General features: G+C 38.0%; 1 protein-coding gene and 1 long non-coding RNA gene across 6 annotated transcripts; one reads left to right on the forward strand and one right to left on the reverse strand.

Annotated features, from left to right (window-relative positions):
- Positions 1–22770, reverse strand: NGLY1 (N-glycanase 1). Of its 4 annotated transcripts, XM_040547304.1 has the most exons (12): positions 22561–22770; positions 21474–21588; positions 19098–19340; positions 16407–16563; positions 12970–13192; positions 12611–12732; positions 12159–12304; positions 11863–11973; positions 6598–6762; positions 5067–5255; positions 1659–1836; positions 1–1135 (listed from the first exon to the last, which is right to left on the reverse strand). In XM_040547304.1, the coding sequence occupies exons 1-12, from the start codon at positions 22686–22688 to the stop codon at positions 948–950; spliced, it is 1965 nt and encodes a 654-aa protein (XP_040403238.1). In that variant the 5' UTR covers positions 22689–22770; the 3' UTR covers positions 1–947. The 4 variants fall into 4 exon arrangements, with proteins under 4 accessions (XP_040403238.1, XP_040403241.1, XP_040403239.1 ...); XM_040547307.1 differs by lacking the exon at positions 5067–5255 and having other exon boundaries at positions 22561–22751; XM_040547305.1 differs by lacking the exon at positions 11863–11973 and having other exon boundaries at positions 22561–22747.
- On the forward strand, positions 21475–23318 carry LOC121064976. Of its 2 annotated transcripts, none has more exons than XR_005816845.1 (2): positions 21475–22321; positions 23005–23318. It is a non-coding gene; the product is annotated as an uncharacterized LOC121064976 (long non-coding RNA). The 2 variants fall into 2 exon arrangements; XR_005816846.1 differs by having other exon boundaries at positions 23037–23318.
- The last annotated feature ends 297 nt before the right edge of the window (positions 23319–23615 follow it).

Genomic DNA, 23615 nt, shown 5'->3' on the forward strand with positions numbered 1-23615 from the left:
TGATATCTCCTGGGTGGCAGTTTTATTATATCCAATGCAAAGAAATTTAAACATTGCATAAAGGAACAGAAAAATTGTATACACTTGTGCATCAAATTTGAGAACAGTATTAAAAGCACCTCAAGACAATAGCTAAAAAAAAATTATTTCGACCTATACACTTCATAAATCTGTAAAAAGGTGCATAAATTTGAATTTATATTATAAAAGAATATGTATAATGAATAATTTTTTTGCATATAAAAAGATTCTGATGCTCTCATTCATTTTCAAATCTAAATTTCATATCACAAGCCATGACAAAATTTTAGGTACATAATGAATATTTCTTTCAAAATTAGTTTATTTTCCTAGCATAATCATATGTCCAAACATTTCTAGGTATTAAAACAAGTTTAATACTTAGATATATAACAATATTATTTTAAGATTGCTTCAATATTTCTCTTATTTCAGCTTTTCTGGTTATTACATAAAAATCAGATTTTTCTTTTAAAATGTCTAAGGCTTCTATTACTCTTTAAAATATTTTAAAATCATCACAACGTCTGTTGCAACCAGAAAATGGAATTCAAACTGTTTTTCCAAGACGTAGATTATTAAAAAAAATAAATCAGCAAGACAACCTCAAAACTTCAAATTAAAATTGCTCTGTGCTCCTACAACCATGTTTTGGTTTCTAAAATCTGCTTTCCTTTCTTCAAAGTTTAAGCAAAGGGTATTACTTTAATGATTCAATCCTTTAATTTTGGTGTTTTTAAAATGAAGAAGGTTTTCATTGTGATGTTTACCTATTCAACACTTCTGCAGTTTCAAGTTGGCTAAACTGATGGATTGAAACAGGAAATAAGCTGCCAACAGGATAAGCGGGGACTGCCAACCAAGTCTTCATGTTGTATCCATGACATAGTGTCTTCAAGGAATCCAGAGATGATTTATTTCACTCTTTATTTCAGGCTCTCAGAGGTCAGTAGTTTTATAATTATCTCCAAGCAATTTTCTCCGCATCCTGTTAAGCTTTCTCTGAACAGCTGTGTGTGTTGCCATGCAGTTTCACCATCCCCTCCGTTTAGAATTGCTTCCAATGTAACTTCCGTTGCACCACAAAAATCTGAGTAGGAGCAAAGATTTTTATCTATTGGAAGAAAAAGATAAACTATTAAAAAAAAAAACTCTGCTCCAGACAGCATATAATGTTAGAATGCTTATAAAAAAGGGTAACTTCTAATGAATGTTAAAGGGTCTGAGTCATAACTACTCACATTAATCTATCAGCAGCAGAAAAAAAACAGTGGCAATTTTTTGTTATTACTTGTTTATTGTTCATGTTCAGAGGACTTAGTCACGACTGAAGCCACCACATACACAAACATCTGTCCTTCCTGGTAAAACACACAGATATCTTTTATCCTCTCTGTGTTTTTGCTAATTCTTCTGCGTTGCAGGTAGGGTTGCGTATACTACTCAACTTGGGTTTTGTACCAGTTTTTAATACCAGTTTTGATTAAATACACAGTATTTTCTCGACCTTGCTGAAGACCGAGTTAGAAAACTCAATGTGCATTGGGTGTAATTATTAATATCTGCCCAGTGCTCTTCCTATATAAACTATTTATTTGCAATTACACTTGTGCTGCATAATATAATTCCACACTTACCTGCTAAGAGAGCAATTTCTGTTGTGGGAGAGTAAACTCTCCACTTTATTCTTCCACTTTGAAATGTCTGACTGCTTGTCCTAATTGAAACGTTTTCTATTTTTAGACCAGCTGACTTGCATTCAAACTTCCAGCTGATGGAAGCAGAGGATGACCCCTCTTTTCTGGCTAAATAAACCTAAGTGGAAATAAGACAGACATTATGTCAAAAAACTGTGATGATTAACACGCATCTGATTAATCACTGTAATAAGGATATTATATCTTAAGATCGCATACTTCCATTCTTTATTAAGCCTCTGAACATTTAAAACTGTAGCACACTTTTGTATACACACATTCTGAACCCCTAAATCTATTCCACAGTTATGGAATCGTACATGATTCATAGCCCTTCACTAAGGACTCCACTAATCTATTTCAACATGCTCATTGAAGTTTGACCCATGAAAATATCTACGCTTATTATTTTAATAAAGCAGACTTCTGGCTTTTATATAAATCTACAGGCCCCCACCCTCAGTTTAATTTTTGTTGCTCAGTATTGCTGATGAAGAAAACTGTAATGAGTAATTTAGATTCTTCAGATGTGGCTCCTGGCTGCACACCACTCCTAGAACTTCATGTCTTGATTAAGGTAAATCATACATGCTATGCATATATACATCCTGTATTGATATTATTTGAGCTGTTAGAGATTTGCATAATTTAATGTGTCCAACATTAAACATGTTTTGAATATCACGTGGCTGAAGAGTCAGGCTCATAAGTCAACATTCATTGAAGGGTTACTATGAATCCTTATAAGATTTTTGTAATATGCAGTACTTTCAACATGAGGCTACTTTCAAATCTGGTTCGTATAATGAACATTGCAGGTTAAAGACTCAAACCAGCCACAATCCTTTTGGAATCCATAGTAACGAAAACTGTCACCAAAATTCTGACATGTCCAGACTTGTGATTAATGTCATACTGAGTGAATTTAGGCAGCTCTTTAGATTTTAAAACTGGAAATAAAAACTCTGAATGAGATCTTAGTAAAACATATTACCGTGCTTTATTAAGATCTCACCTTAGTATAGAAATATCATTCCCAGACAATAAATCAGAATTTTCATTTTACTATGCACCAGGCACAAAAGTGTTAATTCTCATGCATAAGAAAGCTGGAAAATGCTAAAGGTGTGAGGTGTTATACCTGAAGATTACCTATGGAAATGTAACAACATAACCTGCTTTCATGTGAATATAATCTTACTGCTCATGAAAGTGCTCATCTCCACACATGTATTTAAGTACTTCAACTACTTTTAGCATGAGATTTTCCTTGATCAGAACTCACTGAACCGTCATTTTTTTGTAAGGATGCCAAAACTCCCCATTCATTACTATTTGGATGAGATGCATTAAACATAGGCGTTAGGGATAAAAACCAACATGTTAGCCTGGTTCATCTTCCATTGTAATATCCGAGCATTTAATCAGAAACTGACAAGTTCCCATTTGTGTCTTTTTGACTCTCCTCTAACTTTTACACCTGAATAGTGTTTTTCCAGTATAATTGGAAAAAAGCGTGAATTCAGAAAAGAATTCATCTCATTCAAATTCTCTTCCATTGGAGGAAGCCTTCTAGAAGACAAGCTTTTAAAACCAACGGATATCAGATCTTACGATGTTATCACCACCTATTGTGGTCTGCTTGTTTGAGGACTAGATGCCAAACTACCTCTAGGTAATCTTGCTACTACCAGATTGACTATGATGATCAATTGGTACATGCCATCTCAATCATTTTGCAATGACACGGCAAAGACATAAAACACAACAGGCACTTTTCTGTTACTCCTGGGCCTACAGTTATCTTTTTACATGTACTTTCCATTCATCACACACTAAATGATAAACAAAATATTTTATGAAGGCTCCTTTGGTTGGTGAATTTCTTGGACTGCCGCTGAACCAAACTCCAAATTTGTACGTACTAGATGTACTTGAGTAGTTAAAACAAAAAAACACCAACGTGCAAACCCCAAGCAACCTTTCCCTCGGCTACCTCCCATAACACTAACAACTCACAAGAAAAAAATCATTTTAGATTCATACAAAACCATTCTACAGGATGCTATTCCTGTAAAATTAATATTCTAACCCACAAGGCTGAGATATACCTAGATCTATAGAGCTCCTATTTTTTCAAGGCCATTCTCTCATCCTTTATCCAGAAAGACTGAGGAGCTCTTGAACACAAGGGTAAAAAGACTTTCTGTCTGGTCTTATAGACCAGTTCCTCTGTTTTATCTGATTAGTAGAGCTGAGCAGAACAGCAGACTTGTAATTGGTTTCACTGCAAAGACTATGTTTCTTACAAAAGTGAGGATGACTGATCATTGGAGACCTGAAGATATAATGTGCTACCAGATTTTTAGCAGATCTTAGGGAGGCAGAAAACAGATGTCCCTTCTTCTGAGTTTTTGTTGCCTTCTTTTCCTATTAATCTACTCTTCTGTAACATCTTTTATATTATTCTCTATTTTTTTCTTCTCTTTTGGGATAATAACCTCTCTAAGTTATTCTCCTATAGCATTTTGCAAGTCATTTATGTATAGACCCAGAACAGAAAATGTCAGAAGAGAATTTTACACTTGCTCCATTTTTCATTACTGGGAAGAAAACCATTGCTTAAGCTGTACGAATGTTTGGCCAGAGACCTTTCAGGCTAGTAGGATGACAGTGTAACAGAGCAATAACATGCTCTAGTCCCTGACAGGAATGCTCAGTTCCACAGTTGGGAGCTGTCGCTGGAAAAGCTGTTTGCTAGTAAATGACCCTTTTCCCATCCTACAGGCATCAATTCTCTTCTTCCTAGATTTAGAGCATATGATTCTTCTGCTGCTCAGCGTCCCGACAGATGGGAAGGAGTCTGGGCAGGGTATACAATAATCTGGCTAACTGACAGTTTTTTGCCTTCTTGCAGATGGAACCATAATGTTTAAGATGACAATTTCTTCCTCTGGCTGTGCATCAAAGAGATATAATACACACTATAAATCTATTCTCCTAAGCCAAAAAAAAATAAAAAACTTTTTTGGAGAGAAGGATTGCTTTTCAATAAAACAGCAACACATCCTAAGTTTGCCCAAAGGCATATTAAGGAAAACAGTTTTTAAAATTTGGTGCTCTAGCAGGGATTCTACGTTTCTGAAAGGCGAGCTAAAATTATTCCCAATTTCTTAAATCATCTGGCAACCTTCTCTGAAGCTTAACAGTAACATTTACTAACATCAGCTAAATTGTATGGGCACCAAGAGAGGTTTTGATGTCACACATGGGCAAGAATTTTCTATTTTACTCACATCCTCATACTTTTATGGTAGATTTAACACTTCTAATAAATGTTACCCTTACCATTTTCCAATCTGTTTCAACCTTTCTCCAAATAGACTCTGCCTTCCAAACACCAGCTTCCCAGCCAGTTATTTTTTCATTATTATTGGAAATCCGTATATAACTATCTTCTACTATATTGTAGATGAGGTGGAAGAGTTTAGATGTCTTCTCTTTTTCAGAGGGAACAAAAATTACTTCTTTTCTCTTCTGAAAAAGGCAAAAAAAAAAACCAGCACGTTCAATCCCCAATGAATTTCGGTAAGACTTTTAATCAGTGTACCATGATTTCCCAATTCAGTTTTGCTGCCAATTGGGAAAATAAAATTTGAAAATAAAAATAAAAAACACCTTAATTTTTAAAGAGGTCACAGAACAAAAGCATTTCTGAAAAAAAATAAACTACTTTCTGACAATAGACTTGCACCTTTTAAAGAGAGGAACAATACTTTTACGTTTTAATTTTTCACATAATTAGTTTGAGAAGCAAATCATTAAACAACAAACTAAGTAAATTTAAGGAAAGAGATTAACATGTTAGGAATAGAAATCTTATATGTCGAGTGTATTTCTAATTCTTGCATAATCAACAGGTAAATGGATATTTTGAATACCAAATGTAAGCCTGTAAGTCTATATACAGGTGGCTTATACATAATAGCTTCAAAATCAAAACCAACTTCAAAAAAAAGGTAAGCCACAAACTTTGTAACTTCACAGGATTACTTTTTAATTATTTATTTATAAAAGATTTTTCATTGTTCTTATGAATTTCAGCAAAAAAAAAACAAACAAATCTAAGCTATAGAGAACTGAAATTCTTAGTTTCTGAAACTTAATGTTATGAAACCCATTAATCTCACCTAACCACTTCTATTTAGGGTTGACAATCATTCCAGATAACAGGATCACTACAAAATCAATGTAATGAGTGATGGTTTAAGTCACATCTTTACATACCAGCTCAAGCTAAAAATGTCTGAAGTTCTGGGAAACTGTCTTATCATATAAGAATTCAAAATAAAGTCTTGCATTCTGAAATAGTCAAAAACATTGATAAGAAAACCATTCAGCCTTATTTAAGAGCGTGTCCCGTTCACACAATCTTAATTGTTCCTGCATTGTTTTATTAACAAAAATAGCTGGTCAAAACCTTCTTCTAGGCTTTAACCAAGAGAACCTAGTAATATGAGTACACAATTTAAAAAGTTTTCCCAACAGCTTCGAACTGCCTTAAAACTTCCTAGTTCTGTTACATCATAAGTAATCGAAAGGAAAAAAAATATTTTTAAATCAACTTTTAAGTGCAAAACACACTTTCATGGGATTCAGTTACTGTCAAACATTTTTTGAATCAATAAACTACAGTAAGTCCTCAAAACTTTCTTGTGTGCCTCTACCGAACTCTCAAACTGGCACCTAATGCTTTTCCAAGTTCCACTGTTTGAACAAAATCTTTACCTAACACTGACTCATGAAGCACTATTCCTCTGCAGGCCATAGTCACAGAACCTCTAGAGCTAGGATGGTCACCAGTGGAAAAGTTAAATACCTCTGAACCAGCTTCACCTCTGGCTACTCGCCAAGCCATTGAACCTGAAGTCCTTCCACCAAATTCTCCTGGTTTAGGTGGTTTAGGAGAAATGAACTCAACAAGCTCCACGATTGTTCTTTGCAAGAGCTCTCTTTTTCTGCTTTCTGCCAGGGATCGTTGTCTCTGAAAACACATTTAAGAAAAAAAGTAAAGAGTTCAGAAAAAAAAAAAACACTATTTTTAATTCTGCTCTAGACTGACACCAGCAGGAAAAAAAAAAAAAAAAGAAAAAACAGTAACATTTAAAGTTTAGAATGACTGTTAGAAAAATTAATTTTATTCCACATGTGCAAACATAAATCAGTCATAACTGTACAGTTATTTGACAGTGGTGTTTAGGTGCTTTTTCTGTGAATTTTCATGCACTAACTGTGTGGATTTATTTTAAAATAAGGTTTGTGCTATGTTTGTATTTGCTTGGATGGTAAAATACTTCCATAGCATATTTTTTAGTTATTCATATGTATTTTGTACCTTAGATGTTCTTGGTATTATCTGGGGAAAAAGTAAGCAAACATAATTATTGGGTCAAACTTTTCTTCTCTAAGGTGGAGTGATATGGCTGGCAGCAGTCTGGGTTTTGTGATTAAATCCAAACAAAAGATTCAGTTGGTCCCTGAAAGAATTAATTCACAGTGACTGATTCTATCACAAATAAACTATGACACTCCTATTTTTGCAGATACCAGAAAACTAAGGGAAAAAAAGTCATACTTCCAGGCAAATTAAGCAAACCTTAGAGAAGAAGAAAAAAATTACATGACACACTCTTTGGGCACACGAATAAAACAAGGGGTATGTTTTTATATACATTTAAAAAAATCACTAGCAGGCTGGGGTTTAGTCTCCACAATTTTCACATCAAATATACAGAGATAATTGGTAAAGCCTTTTTCCTGAGCTTCGTAGGGTATACCTGTACAGGGATGGAAAGTTAAGTTCAAGACTGGGTATGTACATGGCTTTTCTTTTCCACTTTTGTGATCAGACAAGACATGCACACTCAGCCCATTAAGACCTAAAACTTCTGGCCAATAAATATTCCAGTCATGTCAAAAGCAGTCCTGAGCCCAGAAATTTTTGCTACTAGGGATCAGAAAACAGGCATTGGAAGGGCCTTTGTTCCAGAAAACAATGTAGAACTGGATAAAGGAAAGTAGATATGGAGATATGATGAGAAATAACTTCAGTCGCATGAATTCCAGTTGCCAATTAGCAATTCTAACATAACAAAGAGGAAATACAACTGCACTAATGAATGATGAGCAGTGACTCCAGCACTTCCCTGTGAAATACCAGGCCTTCCTGAACCTGACACTTGCCTAGGCACCTGGGTATCCATAGGCAGCTCTACAGATGCACTCCAGCTCAGAGGAATTTTGATATTGCTTACCCCAAGTTATTAATTCCACTCTACAATCCTCTTTGGGCCACTTTGAGGAAGGGAATCCCAGTGTCAGGGGTTATCACCACTGATACTGGTGATGCCACACTGAGAACTAGTTACCCTTGCTTTGCATCTGTTGTAACAGTATCTGAAAAAGCTGTCAGAGGAACAGAGAGCTTTTGCACAAAAGGAGTGTTTCCAAAAACAGGCCTTTTATGTATGACACAAGAAATTAGGGAGTTCCTCAACTGTAGTGTACAAGTATGCAAATTCGTGTCACTGCTCCCTCCCCTCACGCCTCCCAACCCACTCTTGCATATAAATGCCAGCAGTAAGCTAAGATGTGTAACGCCTCGACTCTGCAGAGATCAACAGTGAACATGCTGGGAAAACCTGTTACTAAATTTCCTGTAAGTGATATTCTTGTCAGTAGCACTGGTGCACTGAAATGGATTACAAGAACTCCATTATACACTGTCATGGCTTAAAGGCTTAAACTTCCTGCTTTTGTTTCTTCTTAAGGCATTGTGCTCTACATGCATGCCCAGACTCTGCCTTTCTTTGGCAGACAGAGGGAATAGGAAGGAAGAGGGGTTGTGAACTGCAGCTTTAAAATAATTTCTGCATCACATGCTGTTCGCGTTTCTTTGAGAACTCTATGCTTTTGGGAGACTGCTGATAACCTGCAATTTAAGTGGACCCACTGCTGGGTAAGCAACAGATAACTTGAGGATTGAAACTGAATGTCAAACCATTAACATGGATGCTGGTTCATCTCACATCAATCACCCCAAGATGGCTCCAGTTTTATCTCTAATTTATTAGTCCTCCTCTTAAGAGCTGACCTGACCATAGCAATAATCATTCACAATTACAATCAAAATAGATCTGGTTCTGGAGCAAATAAAATCATTTGTTTCCCTGCCCCACCATCACTTTCCAATGAAGGCAGTGGAAAGCTCCGAGGTCTCCCTCCTCTTTCTATGTTAGGTGATGTATAATGGACTAGAGCCTGGCAGTGCCCATACAAAGTAGGCAAAGAAGAGTGTTGTAGTCAAGGTGTGATAGGGTAGTACAGAATGACAGCAGGTGCTAGGTAATCAGCAGGCTGGCTACGCACCCATTCAGGAGTGCCTGACCCAAATAAAATGCACAGTAATTCTGAGAAGCAAAATCATGTATTGAATAGATTAAACTACCTATGCCCCTTTTCCATTTAACAGTGACAGACATACAACATCCTTTAAATTGGTGTGTTGTCTCCGCTTAGCCACTAAACATAGAGACGCGCAGAGAAATAACAATCAGAGCAGTTGCTCTTTACACAGGAAAGCAAAAATATTGACCTCATAGATTGTCTTCACTGACATCACAGCAAAGGCGATAATGTGTACTGTATACTGTGCTTCTCTTCAGCTGTAACTTAGAGGAACTGAACTTGAAAGATGCTGTGTTGGAGTTCTGCATCAAGAGATACTGAGACTAGCCCCTCCAAGTGAAGAGCCATACTCTAGTTGATGATTGGAAAAGGGAAAGTTAGATGTTGGCCTCAACCTACATCAACTATCTGCTGAATAAGCTGCAGTGAAGGAAATGCAATGGAGACCTGGAGTAATGGAAACCTGCTATAAGACATACTGATGTTTCCATCAATGAGCTGCCTTAGTCATCCACTGACAGCAGACGCTACTGAATACGCCCTGGAGATCCTCAACCAGCCATTTCTTAATGGCCCTTTGATTACCACTGCATTGTCTCCGTAGTATGAACTTCAGAAAAGGTCCTTGGACTAGGACAAAAGTCAGAAACAAAAACTGTTCTTCAAGCAAGTTGATTGCAGATGACCTCTAGTCCCTGGAAACCCAATTTCAATTATAACAGACAAAAGAATAGAGACTAATAGCAGTTACTTACAGACACTAATTAAATTAACCCTGTCAAACATATCCTGAACAGCTACTGGGCAAAAGAAAGTATGGCAGGAGGAGGAGAATGAGTATCACTCAGCTTGGAGAAAGGGAGGGTAATTTATCAAAATAAGACACCATTAAAAGCGATTGACAAAGGTGTTCTGTTAGATCCAGAAGGCAGACTCAATAATACTTGAAAGGAGTAGGGAAAGCATGCAGGATAGAGAAGAAAGGTCTGGGATTTTCCACATGTAGAGAAACCCAGGGGTGTTTGGGAAGCACATGTATAGCTTTCTTCCTTGTACTCAGCTTTTAATGAAAATTTCCTTTAAAAAATTACCAGAGCACCTGTTCTTTCTTGTTTGAAAAGTGCTCATGTCAGCTCATGAGCTGCACCTATAAAGAAGGTGGATAGAAGTAAGAATCAGACCAACATGCAGCACCATCTGTTGGAGATGGCAACGCATTTTTACTGGAGTTCTCTATGCTTCTGTAAGTGAAACAGAGCACAATCTTACAGCAACGTCACTGATATAAGGAGGTGGTCAGGCAAATCAGCCCATGAGTCATTTGTACAGTCTTTTCCTCATTCCATCAATACTGCCACTGTATTTTTAATTTTCTTCCTCCTAAGTCTCTATCAGTAGTATCGGCTAATGCTCAGTCTTGAACCAGCACCCCATTTCCAAGGTTTTCTTCAAGTGGTGGAGAAGAAGCTGGTGACTGACTGCTATCTCCAGTTGACCAGAATTAAAAGCCTCTTAGATCAGTTTTGTAGCAGCAAGGGTTCAACGATCAGAGGACTTCACTAAATTCCTACAACCCTTCACAAAGTGCACATGTTCCTCAACTTGAATTTCTGATCCTTCACTTCATTTTGTTTTGTTAATTTGTGGTCAGCCTTGTCTGTGCTCTACTCTGCATGACTGATTTTTCATTACTGATGGAAGTTTTAAAGCCAGGGCTTGAAATCATGAGTCCAGCTCAGCTCTTCACAGCATGTGACTACAACCCTCAAGCCAGCAGGTCTCTAAAAAGGAATAATGTGTTTATTAAGCAATCAGCTTTACTCTGTCACAGGAACTAATGTTTCTGTGCAGAGAAATTAGCCCTGGAAGGAAGTGGGGACACAAATTGAACTGTAAGGGTGGTTCAATGTTTTGTGGGATTCTAGTATATTGAGTCAAGAAAAGTTTATCCTGCAATAAGAAGGGAGGAAAAAAGTTTAGCAGAGAGATAGATACTAAGTGCACTCGGGTTCTGTGACTGTAACATACAGGTGCAAATGGCTCCATGTACTGGTTTGGGTACATTAATGATTGGTATATGTGGCTCTGAGCCAAAATTCTACTGATGTTATCAACACTTTTTGAAAGTTTAGGAAAGAACCTGTGAATCATTTCCCCCTCACAACTTTCTAGACCCTGAAAAAAAAAAAAGGTAATGGAAACAATAGTATTTGTAGTTAACAGGAAACGTAGGCCTAATTTGCTTTCCAAGTTATAGCATTATTGATTACAACTGCCTTTAAAGAGTCCATGTAGTTACAAAGCAGTTGTAGTTTATTACCAGATCTGTTGATGAATAGATGTACTTAAAATCTGTTAAGGAAAAAAACAAACATACACACAACATGTATCAATATGTATTTTATGTACATAGACGCATACATTCCTGAAAAGGTACGAGATAACATACCATTCTTTACCTTATTTGAGATAAGTTCAACACTGTGAACAACTCTTAACTACCTTGCTTAAGTACCATGTGCAAAATGAGTTCCTTACAATTAGCAACATTTTACTTTCCATAAAGCAGAGACATTTCCGTGAGGTTACAAAACACATTCCTTTGTTCAAAAACTTCACATTCAAAGAAAACACTTATGTTTCACTTAAAGAAACCTATTTAAGAAAAGCTACATACCTTTCTATTGAGTGTGTTAATTGTTTCACGTAGTATAGCTTCACTAAGCGCTGTCCTTCTAGTGAGTACTTCTTTATGTTTACAGCTGTATCTCCAGGTGACATCAACAACCTCAAGCACAAGTTGAAGAAGAAAATAAAGCAAACAAAATTCCCATATGTCTGGCTTTAAATAAAGAAGCTAGCTAATAAAAGTACTTTTTTTCCCCTAATAATTCTGGGAATCACGTTACTTCACACGCTTGCCTCAGGGTAAGCTTGTTTGTTTGTTTTTAAAAAAAGCACCACTATTCCTACCTCATCTTTGGAGAACGCAATTATGTAGGAGAGCTTCTTTCCCCACCCAGTTTCATAGAGAAGAGGTTTATCACAGGCATTTTCACAGGGATCACAGTGAAGCCACCTTTTCTGAGATGAAGAATATACTTCAGTCCATACATGATCTACATAAGAAAGGTGGAAAGTGAACAATGAATTATAGGGATAGATTCTCTCTACTAGTAATGCAGAATATCTTAGGATCATGTTCCCTTTGATTTTATCAAAGATTATCACTGAAGTCAGGCATCTAACCTTAGTTGCAGAACTGTCTTTCATCTCTCAGGCACGAGAAGAAACAATTTATATTTCTTCGTTAGCTGGACTGCATAGCTTTACATGGTGCCTATAGGCTAATATAACCTTAGAACCATAAAATTTATAACCTCATTTTGAATAATTTGTATTAGTACATTCTGTAATACTGTTACCTGTACAGTCCCAGACATATCTGGCTTCAAACCCTACAGCTCTGCAGCACAGTGTAAAACAGTTAGCCCACTCGCCACAGCGTCCACATCTGGTTTCCAGAAGTTTCTCAGGATTACTATACCTAGAGGTGAAAAAAAAACAGAATGGAAAACACATTTCACTTTTCAAAATCTTTACATCATGATTGTCTATCTATCTAATCTTAAAGATAGACTGCTGTTTCATCAACCATCCTATCATGTTGCTTGAAAAGGCCTCTCTAATCTTTCATGTAACAACACTTGTGAACAAAATGCACAAATGTATAGCTGTTTCGTGAAAGACAAGAAAAAAACAAAGCAAATCTTTGTATGCTCACCTTGGGAATCTATTACAGAACTGACACTGGTTACAGTAATGATTTTCCACTCGACTAGCATTCCACCTTAGATCATCATCAGTCGGTGTCAGCTTGTCACTTTTATGTTCTGTTTGCCCACCACACCTGCTGCAAGGAAGACTATTTACCCAATGAAAAAAGTCATTCTTAAACCAGTCCAAGAGCTCCAACAACAAGAAGTCCTCTTCATTCACATGCGCACCTGTAAAATTTACACAACACACAGTTAGATCAAATAGCAAAACAATAATTCAGCAAACTTTTCAGTATCTACCTAGATCACTGTCTCCTGGGGCCTTATTATATTTTAAAAATCTCGTAAAACGAAGGTTCATGGGTTGATTAAAAAACACCAGAATGAAAAATCTAAGTTCTGAAGACTGAGTAATGGCAAACTATATTTAAATAACAACAACAAAAAACTGCACTACTGAACACTACAGCTAGAGTAAGAATTAGGAAATTCTCAGAAAAACAAGTTAGATATACAGTGAAGCCAGGTGAACTTCCCTCATTCCCCTCATATTCTTCTAGGACTATGGAAGAGATAGTATACAAATTATTTTTTTGCTCCTAAACATTCTTCTCTCATTCTTTGCTACTAAACTATGAGTAACAGTTGCTTTTATTTCATACTCTCAAATAATCAGACACCAGTAGCAGTCTATCCAGCTTAAATACTGAAGAAAATGTACAAATGCCATGTAAACAAAGATGAGTTTGTTTATAACTTCAGCAAATAATAGCTTTGTCAGCTCACTCAAGGTGACACAGGACGTCACTATTTTTCTACTCTGATTCTACCACATTAGTACACGCTAGACTCTTCTGACCTTTTGACCTATGTTCACAACAGGTATACATGTTATACTGTTGCTATTCCACCATCTAGAAATAACCTCACTTTACCTAACAAATTATTAAATTCAGTCTTCTAAAAGAGATCCATCCCTTCTAACTCCTTAGAGTCTTTAAATGTACATTCTGCTCCAATGCCCACAGTGATCTGAGAAAGAGTCCTCAGATTCATAAAGTAAGTCTTCCTATTAACTCCACCATCCAGGCCACACCGCAATCATCAGTATTTAATACCCAGTTATTATGACTGCAGTTTGCTTAAGTCAGACCTGTCTGCATTGTGACTATATGAAAATATGAAGACAAAAAAGTTGTTTAAAAGGAAGTTTGACTAGATCTGTGCACTAGCTTCTTCTTCGGGATGGTGAAGAAGGAATAGATGAAGATGTATATTTCATTCATCTAGAGCTCAATTCACATCCTCCTCTAAAGTTTTGTCTGGTATGGAAGACTAGGGGCCCCTAACTATTAAACACACATTGCCAAGAACATGAAGAGCATTAGAGAAGATAATCTGTTAATCAAAGCAAGAAAACCTGAGACTTCAGACTGACTTATAATTACATAACAACGGAAATTTTAATGTATTGTATGTGCAAAACGTCTGTGCTGAAACATTCTGACAAAGAGTTACTGCATATAAAATGAACATGCTTGCGCATTCGAACTTCCTGACAAGAACAGAATGAGAGGATTCTGAGCACTGGCTATGTTCTTTTCTTGGACAGCAACACATAAACCAGAGTCTGTCTATGAAAATAGAACTGGTATCATATGAATATTCTTCTTCTGGTTTGTAAAATAGGCCCTGCATGCAAACATCGCATGGAAAGAATGACAAATGTCATCTATTTGAACAGAAAACAGCTGGCTGTAACATGCAGCTATTTTCAACTGCACAAGCCGTCTTTCTAATGGAAAGTGGTACAGGAAAACAGTCAAAAAATTTGTATTCTGCTCAAATAATTTTCCTAACACAGTCTTTATGAGCCAAACTCCTATGATGCCTGGTAGGGAAAGTTCTAGAGAAGAACAAGTGTCACTTAGCATCAAACAGTTGTTCCCACAGGTGACAGCCTTAATATAGTAACAAACCAAAGACACTGAAAGGGCTAATTAGCCATACATTTCATACATAGTCCATTTCCAAAGGAACATCTCTATAAAGCTCTTAAAAATGCTTTCAAACTGTCACAACCCAGTGATTTTCTCCTCTGCATCTAGATTAAGCCCTGGAAGCCATTTTGAATTGATCAGCTCGATGGCTTGGGAAGAAGCATCTTCTGATGTTTACAACATCACCCTCCTTCCTTCCTTGCTTTGGCACCAGGGTGCACAAGAGAATCAAAGCAGGGTCTAAGACGTACATTTGTCCTTTTTATTTATTTATTTTTTAAAGAGTTTAAATCATTTTTATTTCTTACTGCTAAGTCTTTTTACCATTGCATTGTAGTAGGGTGCTGGATGAGAATGCTTTGTACTTGCTTATGTGGTGTACTACTTCCTAGTGTAGCTTTATGAAAAAAGAAAAATTACTATTAAATTCATTCTCAAAGTTCACTTATGCCAAAGATGCAATTACAGGTTAGTGTGGCTGTATGAGACATCACAGTCATTTAGAAAAATGATAAGAGCAGCTTATTTTTGGTTTGTAATCAACAGCATCCCTATCAAGCAAGCTGAATTGTTCCAAAACATTCTGTCAAAGATTCACAAGAAAAAGGATTCTTTTTTAAAATCTAAATATGGCTTTGGAATCCTATTTAAAAAATAAAAAATCTTGTATAATTTCACTATATTGGTGAAATAATCTAAAACTCTTAGTTCGAAATAACATTTTCTATGGACAAAGTCTTAGTACATTCAGAAGAAATTCGTATTTATTAAAAAAAACATTTGTAGTATCAGTGCCTAAGATTTATGCTTATGCTTCAATTCTTGCTCCAAAAGGGCTGCATTTGAACAATGTTATTCATTTAAGCATTTGCAAGAACAACGATTCTTTGTATGAAGTTGTGCTTTGGAAAGGTCATATGCAAAAATCTTTCTAATAACATCATTTTAAAAAAAAAGAAAAACAACATTTTGCATTTTTTTCTGAATTTGGAATTATAGTACTGACAGGAAAACTAAACTCTGACAACTTCAAAACAATGACGATAAAGAAAAAACTAGCTCCCTTCCCTCTTGTAGTTATTTCACTCTAGATATAAGGATTATAACAGTAAACGCTCACTCAGTTTGCCTCCCTACCACCGTTTGCTGCTAATTTGGAAATAAAGAATTCTGAATTTGTACATGAAAGCAAGTAATGGATGGATGGATAGGCACAAATGAAATAGAAAAATTAAATAATTTTAAAAAGAAAAAAATGAGAAGCAAAAAATAGAAAATTTGAAAATCAGTGATGAGTAAGACGGCATTTCTATCTCAGAAACAGCATTTGGAACTTGCAGACATCTGACCAAATCCATACCCCTGAAGCACAGTAGGTGTGTCACCCAAATGTTTGAAAGGATATTTCTAGTTTCATACACATTGCAACTTGGTGATGTTACCTTTGTCCAGTCTTGTAGCTTGTGATAACTTTTTCTGAGCCTTCCCTTTCAATTGCTGGAGGGGAATTGAAGCTAACGCTTTCTGCTGAAGAGAAGGATCCTCATATACTAACACATGCTCAAAGTTGCTTTGAAGTGCTTTCAAGATATTTGCAGCCTGCAAAAGGATTTTCAGTCATAAAATGGCTTATGAACTTCCATCTTAAACCAGAAAAACCAAGCTCCCCTATTTTAGCTCATCAGTCACAATTCCATACTCACAAGTTATATTATTTACTTTTTAACAACATAAATGTGAAAAGATATCAAAAATTGCAACAAACACCACCACCCAAGCCATAAAGCCAACTTGTCATCTCTGAGCACTCTGAATAGTATCCTTAATAAAAAAGTGTATTGATTCAGGGAGAAGAGGAATTTTAAAAGACACCTCTGCTAAAAAAGTTTGACTTTTTTTTTTTTAAAACCCTGATTCTTTTTTCTCCTTCTAGACACCTTCTACCTGAAATCTACAAAAGAATCTGTAATTCATTCAATTTCCTGGACACTGCTACACCACATGAACCAGTTCACAGGACTCTATTATTCATGAACACTGCTCGTCTATTTCTACTTCCTCTCAGATCAACTCTGATCCAGTTTTGAACATAGAGCCCTGTGACCTTATTTCAGTAGAAATCAAAATACATGACCTGGGCTTCTTCAGTCTGTTATCCTAAGTGTCACTTAGTAGCATGTGCCTGGGTGTATCTTCCAGTTCAACATATCTAAAAAGTTAGCTAGCTAAGTTACTAAGTAGTTAACAAGCTACTTAGTTCCCTTTAAAGGGGGATAACAGAAAACTGAATGAGACTTTAAAAATCAAGAATCTGACATACACAGGGAAGAAGTTGTGATACTGCTGAATTTCCTTTTCTCTAGCAATAGATCATGCTTCAGTCTTTAGCCTGGTTAACTAACATCTCTCTCCTCCTCTTAATCACCATATCGTCCAGGAAGGGATCACAATCCATCCACTACAGTAATAACTAGCCAGAGCTTTCCTTGCTCCTAAAGTCAAGAATGTCTTACAGTAACAAATGCAAGAGAGCCAAAGACAAGGAAAAATAACAGGTTAGACCCCTAGAACAGTGCTATTTAGGAATATTCCTGTGCTGGGTCAAGTAATCTATTTTTGCCTTTGCTTAGCAAGACTCCCATGAATCATAGGTGCAACACACTTGCAAGAAATAAAACTGCTCATACTATAAAAACCATGCTAAATCTCTCTGAGATCTGAGAGCAGTGCATACAAAAATAATACTGCTTGCTGAAAAACAAACACCTATTCCTGTGCACACAAAGTGGCCAAGTCACAGGCAGAAGGTCCTTTATGGACTTCCTTCTAATCAACACAGACTATACAGACAGAATTTAACAGATTCAGAGAGCTGTTAGTGTAACTCCCTGAAGAGATCAACAGAAATACAGAGTTCTAATAGAGCTGCTCCTAAACTGTGTAAGTTTGGTCTCGTCACCCATGTTGAATCTCAAAAAGCCTAGAGGAATGTATGGACCAGTACTTCAGCAAGTGAAGTTGCACCGTCACTTCCAACCACCACTGCAGAAGGGGCTGAAGCAGTAACATGCAGTAAGCAGACAAACCAATACTAAAATAAACCCAGTCATTGCATCTATTCACTTGAACCAATGCTTTGCCATTTCTCTGCTTCTGATCTTGAATAGGTATTGAGAAGGAACAGCATGACAGTTCAACATCCAACAACATATTGCTCATATCATTTAAAAAGAGACAAAGTCTGCTGAAGGATGTATAAGAAGTAAGCTTTTGGAAGGATCCATCTTGCACCAAATTAAGACCAAAGTAACAACGGTTGTAAAGGAGAAAACTCTTTAGGGTTAAGCCAAAGAATCCTTCAATCTTCTATCAAACAGTACAGCCGCTTTGTTTTCCAAAGTAATATGAGGTCTTAAGAGTCTTCTCCCATCAGGCCAAGTAACATCAGATGAAATGAGGACTCTGCCCCTCTCTCTATCTCGGCCATGAACTTCATCTCAATCTCTTGCACAAGGGAAACACAGCTTAACTAACTATATATTTGTCTTTGCCTGGCCAAATTACTGTCTCTCAAAACAGTTGTGCATGAATAAAGAGAGCCCTCACAGGCTATGCACACAGGTCATAACGCATGAATTGAGACATCAACAATTATAAACATGTTAGTCTGGTAGCCAACAAAAGAACCGAAGCACAAGACAACTACCAAACACAGCATACAACCTTGTCTTAGCTTCCTTCCCCCTGCCTCTGTGCTCTCCCACATTACTCCCTTCCAATACAAAATGTTTTCATTTTGTTTTTTGTCACACCCTGCTCAGTAAGACACACATCTGTGGACATCTTCAACAAAGTCTCTTGCTAATATTCCATTTATAGCATGTTTCAAGTTGAAGTTGGATAGAGACTGAAGAAAACATTCAAAAATAACAAGATGCCACTAATCTAGTCCTCTGCTCAGTGCAGAGTTAGCTAGAAGGTCAGACCAAATTGCTCAGGGCTTTATCCAGTCAGATCTTGAAAACTTCCGAGTTTGGAGACTACAGAACCTGAGCAATCCATTCCAACAGCTGACTTCTTCAATCATTATATTCAGAATTAGTGTTCCTACAAAGCTTTTAGGCAGTAATTACCATTTCGAGAGATTGCACAAGTGGTGTTTCCAGCTGCTGCTGGGCAGGGGCACGAACGGGGTCAGCAGGTCTTGAAGGCTGATGTGCAGCTGTCTGAGTGCTGGCTACAGCTTCAGAGGATCCTGGTCTATGGATCTGATTCGACTCATTCAGTCTGCTACTCCTCTCTCCAGCAATTAGATCTCTGATTTTACGTAGCTGCTCAATCGATGCTTCCTTAGGGAAAATCAGGTGAGTTTCTCCCTGAAATTCAGACAAATTAATTCAGCAGTTAACGTAGGTCTAAGCTAGTCGCTGGTTTGTATTTGCTATTGCTAACAGTTGCATCAATAACTGGAAGTTAGCATGCTAAGGTTTGGCAGGATTTGGCGTTCAGATTAGGTTCCTTACATCAAAAACTTGTAGGTCCCTCACAGCAGAAGCTATTAGATAAGTACCTACAGTTGGTCTAGAGGAAAAGCTCTCATAATAACATAATTTTGTAAGCAACTTATTTTGCAGAGTCACACATGAACAACACAATTATTGTTTAGCAGAGCAAGCAGCAGCAACAGAAATGAAAAACAAATGCTCAGTTCTTACAGGACAGCAGTGAAACACTAGGCAACACAGGAGGATAGCCAATGTTCAGAGAAGCCCCTAGAACGGCACCCACTGTAACTGTCTTCTATGCTGGCATTTTTTAGTTTTTGTAAGTTTTCAGATTAGAAATATTCTTATTTATATCTGCTTGATTTTTGGGCTCCTATCTTTGATTGCAACATGATTACCGGTGACAATACAATAACAGAAGATCAGTAATTAGAACGGAATCAGTTGCAATGCACTTAACATGAAGAAATGCGTTACTAAAAACATAAATACCCTGAAACATTCATAGTTTAAAACTTTCAGTTTCCAATGCTATAGCACTTCTATTTATTATACCAAGTAATGTGTTTATCTGCACCGTTACCTTAGGTCACCTGCCATTGCAGATGTAGTACTTCAATGATTCTTATGATTACAAGATTGAATGGAATGTACCAATCCAGAGGAGTCTTTTTTTTTAAATTAAGTAATTTAGCTTACTATGCAGACAAACGAGTGAACATTTTTAGCTATCACATTCAAACAGAACACACAGTTAACAGAAGTTTTTGAACTTTAGCCTCAACCAGCACAATAACCAGAAGCCTGAGCCAAGATGCTCTTAAAGACTGGACAGAAGTGGGAGTAGTACTTTATGACACGTTTAAAATGCCTATGTTATTGCTGCTTGAGTGCTTCACTAGCTCCATGGACTACCTCTTGACTAAAACACATCATTAAAAGCCATCTCCTGAGCATCAGCATAGGAGTAAATCCACAGACCCATTTCTCTTCTCTGCAGTCACCATCTCTTTCAGCATACATTTATTTATTTATTAACTTTAAGACAAATAATTGACTTCACCGGAACAGAAGGCAGAGGTCTCACAACAGCCAGAACTAAATAATGTCAGTTTCATGCCATGGTTTACATATGCATGCAGACAAAATAAAGCAAAGCTAGAGCAGTATCTTTGCACCATTAATTGAGAGCTGGTTTTTCACCCCAACACTGCTGTAATTACAAAGGCTGCTTCTAGCTCAACAAGCTTTGGAGTTAAAATATACCAAGATGGGGACTATTTTAGCACGCGAAGCAATCTTTGAAATACATGTTTTATGAAGCAACAGAATCAAGATTCACTTGAGACTATTTTAGGATGTAGTTTCATAACTATTTCAGTTATAACTAAGTCCCACCCTGCCACTACTTCAGTAGTCTGTTGCCCTCCACTGCTGTCATGACAACGCTAGTACTTGTGCAGACGCACTGTGAATTGGCTAAAAATTAGTCTCCTTAAAATAACAAAAGAAGTACTTTCAATCTCACTGTTAGATAAGCCCTGTCGGTCATGGGAACAAGCAGCAGAAAAGCAGGATTGTTTTTTTCATCCAGATGACAGTTTCGGTATGTAAGTTTATAATATGGAAACTACAGCCTGAGGGTGCAGCTTGTTGTCCATGTAATAGTAGGTTGTATATAAAATAGGGGGTTTTCCCTTCAATTCCGACCATGTATATAATATACCTGACAATTAAGTGAACTAGGAGGGTGCCTGAGCAGCTGAAAACCAATCTTACACAGATCGGTTTAGCTCTCACTCCATCAGGATTTCTGAAGTAGCCTCACCAAAGTTTTCCGTTGGTTAACCACTGGTAGTTGTGAACAAGGCTTGAAATTAAACTAAGAAAATAGCAATTGGCTTGAAAACTAGTGCCTTGCAACTGAGATAGAAGAAGGTATCCAATTTTCAATTTTAGCGTGTAAACCAATTAAAACATCTGAAATAACTAGTTTATACTCACCTCTTGAAATCCCATTTCAAACAAACATTCAACTGCTCCTCTGACAGGCAACAGCCTCGTGGAAAATGCTGGATTTCCAATCCGAATTAATCTATATTTTTCTTCATAAGGATTCCTGAAGAAATTGAAAGTTTTAATTACGTTTGCAAATTAAGTAAACACTAAGAAGCTGGGTAACTGCACTATGCAGCTTTAGTCGTTCATGAGAATTTTTTTTAAGTACAGTTTCATTTACAACATTTAGGCAGTATATGAAAGGTATCTTAAGCTTAAACTTAATTCATGCCCTTCTGCATTGAATTTTGAGCGTTACAAGTTGGTTGCAAACTTTAGTTTGCACCTGAAGTTTATAAATACGTATTTTGCAGTTGCATCCAGCAGCACTCAGTCTGCAGTGACGCTTCAAGGCCCACCCCTCCCCGTAGCGCTGTAACTGCACTCCGCTTGATGCTGGATGATCTCAGGCCCACCACAGAGGCCATGCTACACTTCCTGGTGCTGGGGTGAAACTAGCGTGGTCTCTCTGCTTCCTGGAGATCTGTTGGGCTTCCTCTCAGTTCCCCTCTTGTCTTCCAACTCTTGTAAACCTTCTTCTTTCGCTTCTTTATGATGAGTCATCCCAGGACCCGTTGTGGCGTCTCCGCTTCTGACAGCGCAGCTTTTACAAGCGGCAGACAAACCAGGTACAGACCGAGAGGCTGCCCATACATCCTGAGGTGCCCACAGACAACACCAAGGTCAACTGGGCACACATACCGCGGAGATGCCCCTCGCAGAAACTCGGCTAGAATTAACTCTTGACACTAACGTTGGCAAGTCGGACGACGAGGAAAGGAACAGAAAACGAAGTAAGGAATACGACTGGTTAAATATACTCAGGTTTTAGACGCTTAAGCGTTTGCACACTCAGGGTCAACGCAGGCACTTATAGCCACGTATAATACCCATATAACACCCATATATAAACAAACCCATGCCCAGCACCTCCTTTTGGTGGTTTTATCCCCAAACACCCCCAAAACAACCGGGACGCCCCGCGACGCCCCTCACGCCGTCCCGCGCCCCCCCCCCGCAGCCCCCGGCTCACCGCAGGATGTTGTCCGCGTAGGCCAGCAGCAGCCGCGAGGCCTCCAGGAAGGCGTCGCGGCCGTTCTGGCACAGCTCGCTCACGGCGGCGGAGCCCGCCGAGGAAGAGCGGCCCACCGCGGCCGCCATCGCGACGCCCCCGCGGTCGCACCCCCCTCTCCCAACTCGGAGGCAGCGCGCATGCGCGGCGGGGCGGTGAGGGCGCTGCCCTCAGGCCCTGCCCAGCGCCCCGCTGGTTGGGGGGGGGGGGGGGGGGGGGGCTTAAAGGCGCCGCGCGGGTTGTGGGGGTCCTGTGGGGTTCCCTGGGGTTACAGCGGCTCCTCCCCTATTGCCAGCCTCCGGGGGTGAGGCACCCGGCCGGCCCTCAAAACTATAGAATTGGTGCAAAGCGTAACGTTTTGATATAAGGTGCTGCCACATTGCTGTTTTTTTTTTTTTTTTTCAGCTTGTAACACCCTCTCCATGCCTTTTATATAGGCACGGGACCATTACTTTTGTCTGCCCTCTCAAATTTAAAGACGTGTTGCTACGCTTCTAAGATACGTACGCGATCAATTCAAGTATAGCATCTGCAAATCGTGGATTGTGGAAGTGCTTAAAGCAAAGTCATGGAAAAAAAAATAGAAAATCAAGTGCCAACGTCCAACAAATCGCTGAACAACCTGTGTTCCCAAATGGAAGCTTAGTATAGACTCCTGATTTTTCAAAAATACTACAGAAGTATTTTTTTTCTTTATTAAATAGCACTTTCTCCTTCCATTCTTTTTGTCCATTCTTGTCCATTTGTCTCCTTCCATTCTTTTTCTTTTTTTTCCTGCAGTAGGTTCCTCAGGTCTGTGTTGACGTGGCTTTGGCACCCACATTGTGCTCTGCCATGACAGTTCCTCCGTTTCATGTATTTGATGTACAGTGCCACGTTTTTTTCATAAGTAAAAACTTATTTTTTCCTACGTGTCATGTCAGGCACAGCTGGAGCTTGGTTGGAGTCCAAATCATGCCCTGCTGTTTCAGCATCCAGAAGGAGCAACTGAAGACTTTATTTTCGCATGCATTGGT

The sequence above is a fragment of the Cygnus olor genome, chromosome 2 (genome assembly GCF_009769625.2).
Source record: "Cygnus olor isolate bCygOlo1 chromosome 2, bCygOlo1.pri.v2, whole genome shotgun sequence".
Lineage (NCBI taxonomy): Eukaryota > Metazoa > Chordata > Aves > Anseriformes > Anatidae > Cygnus > Cygnus olor.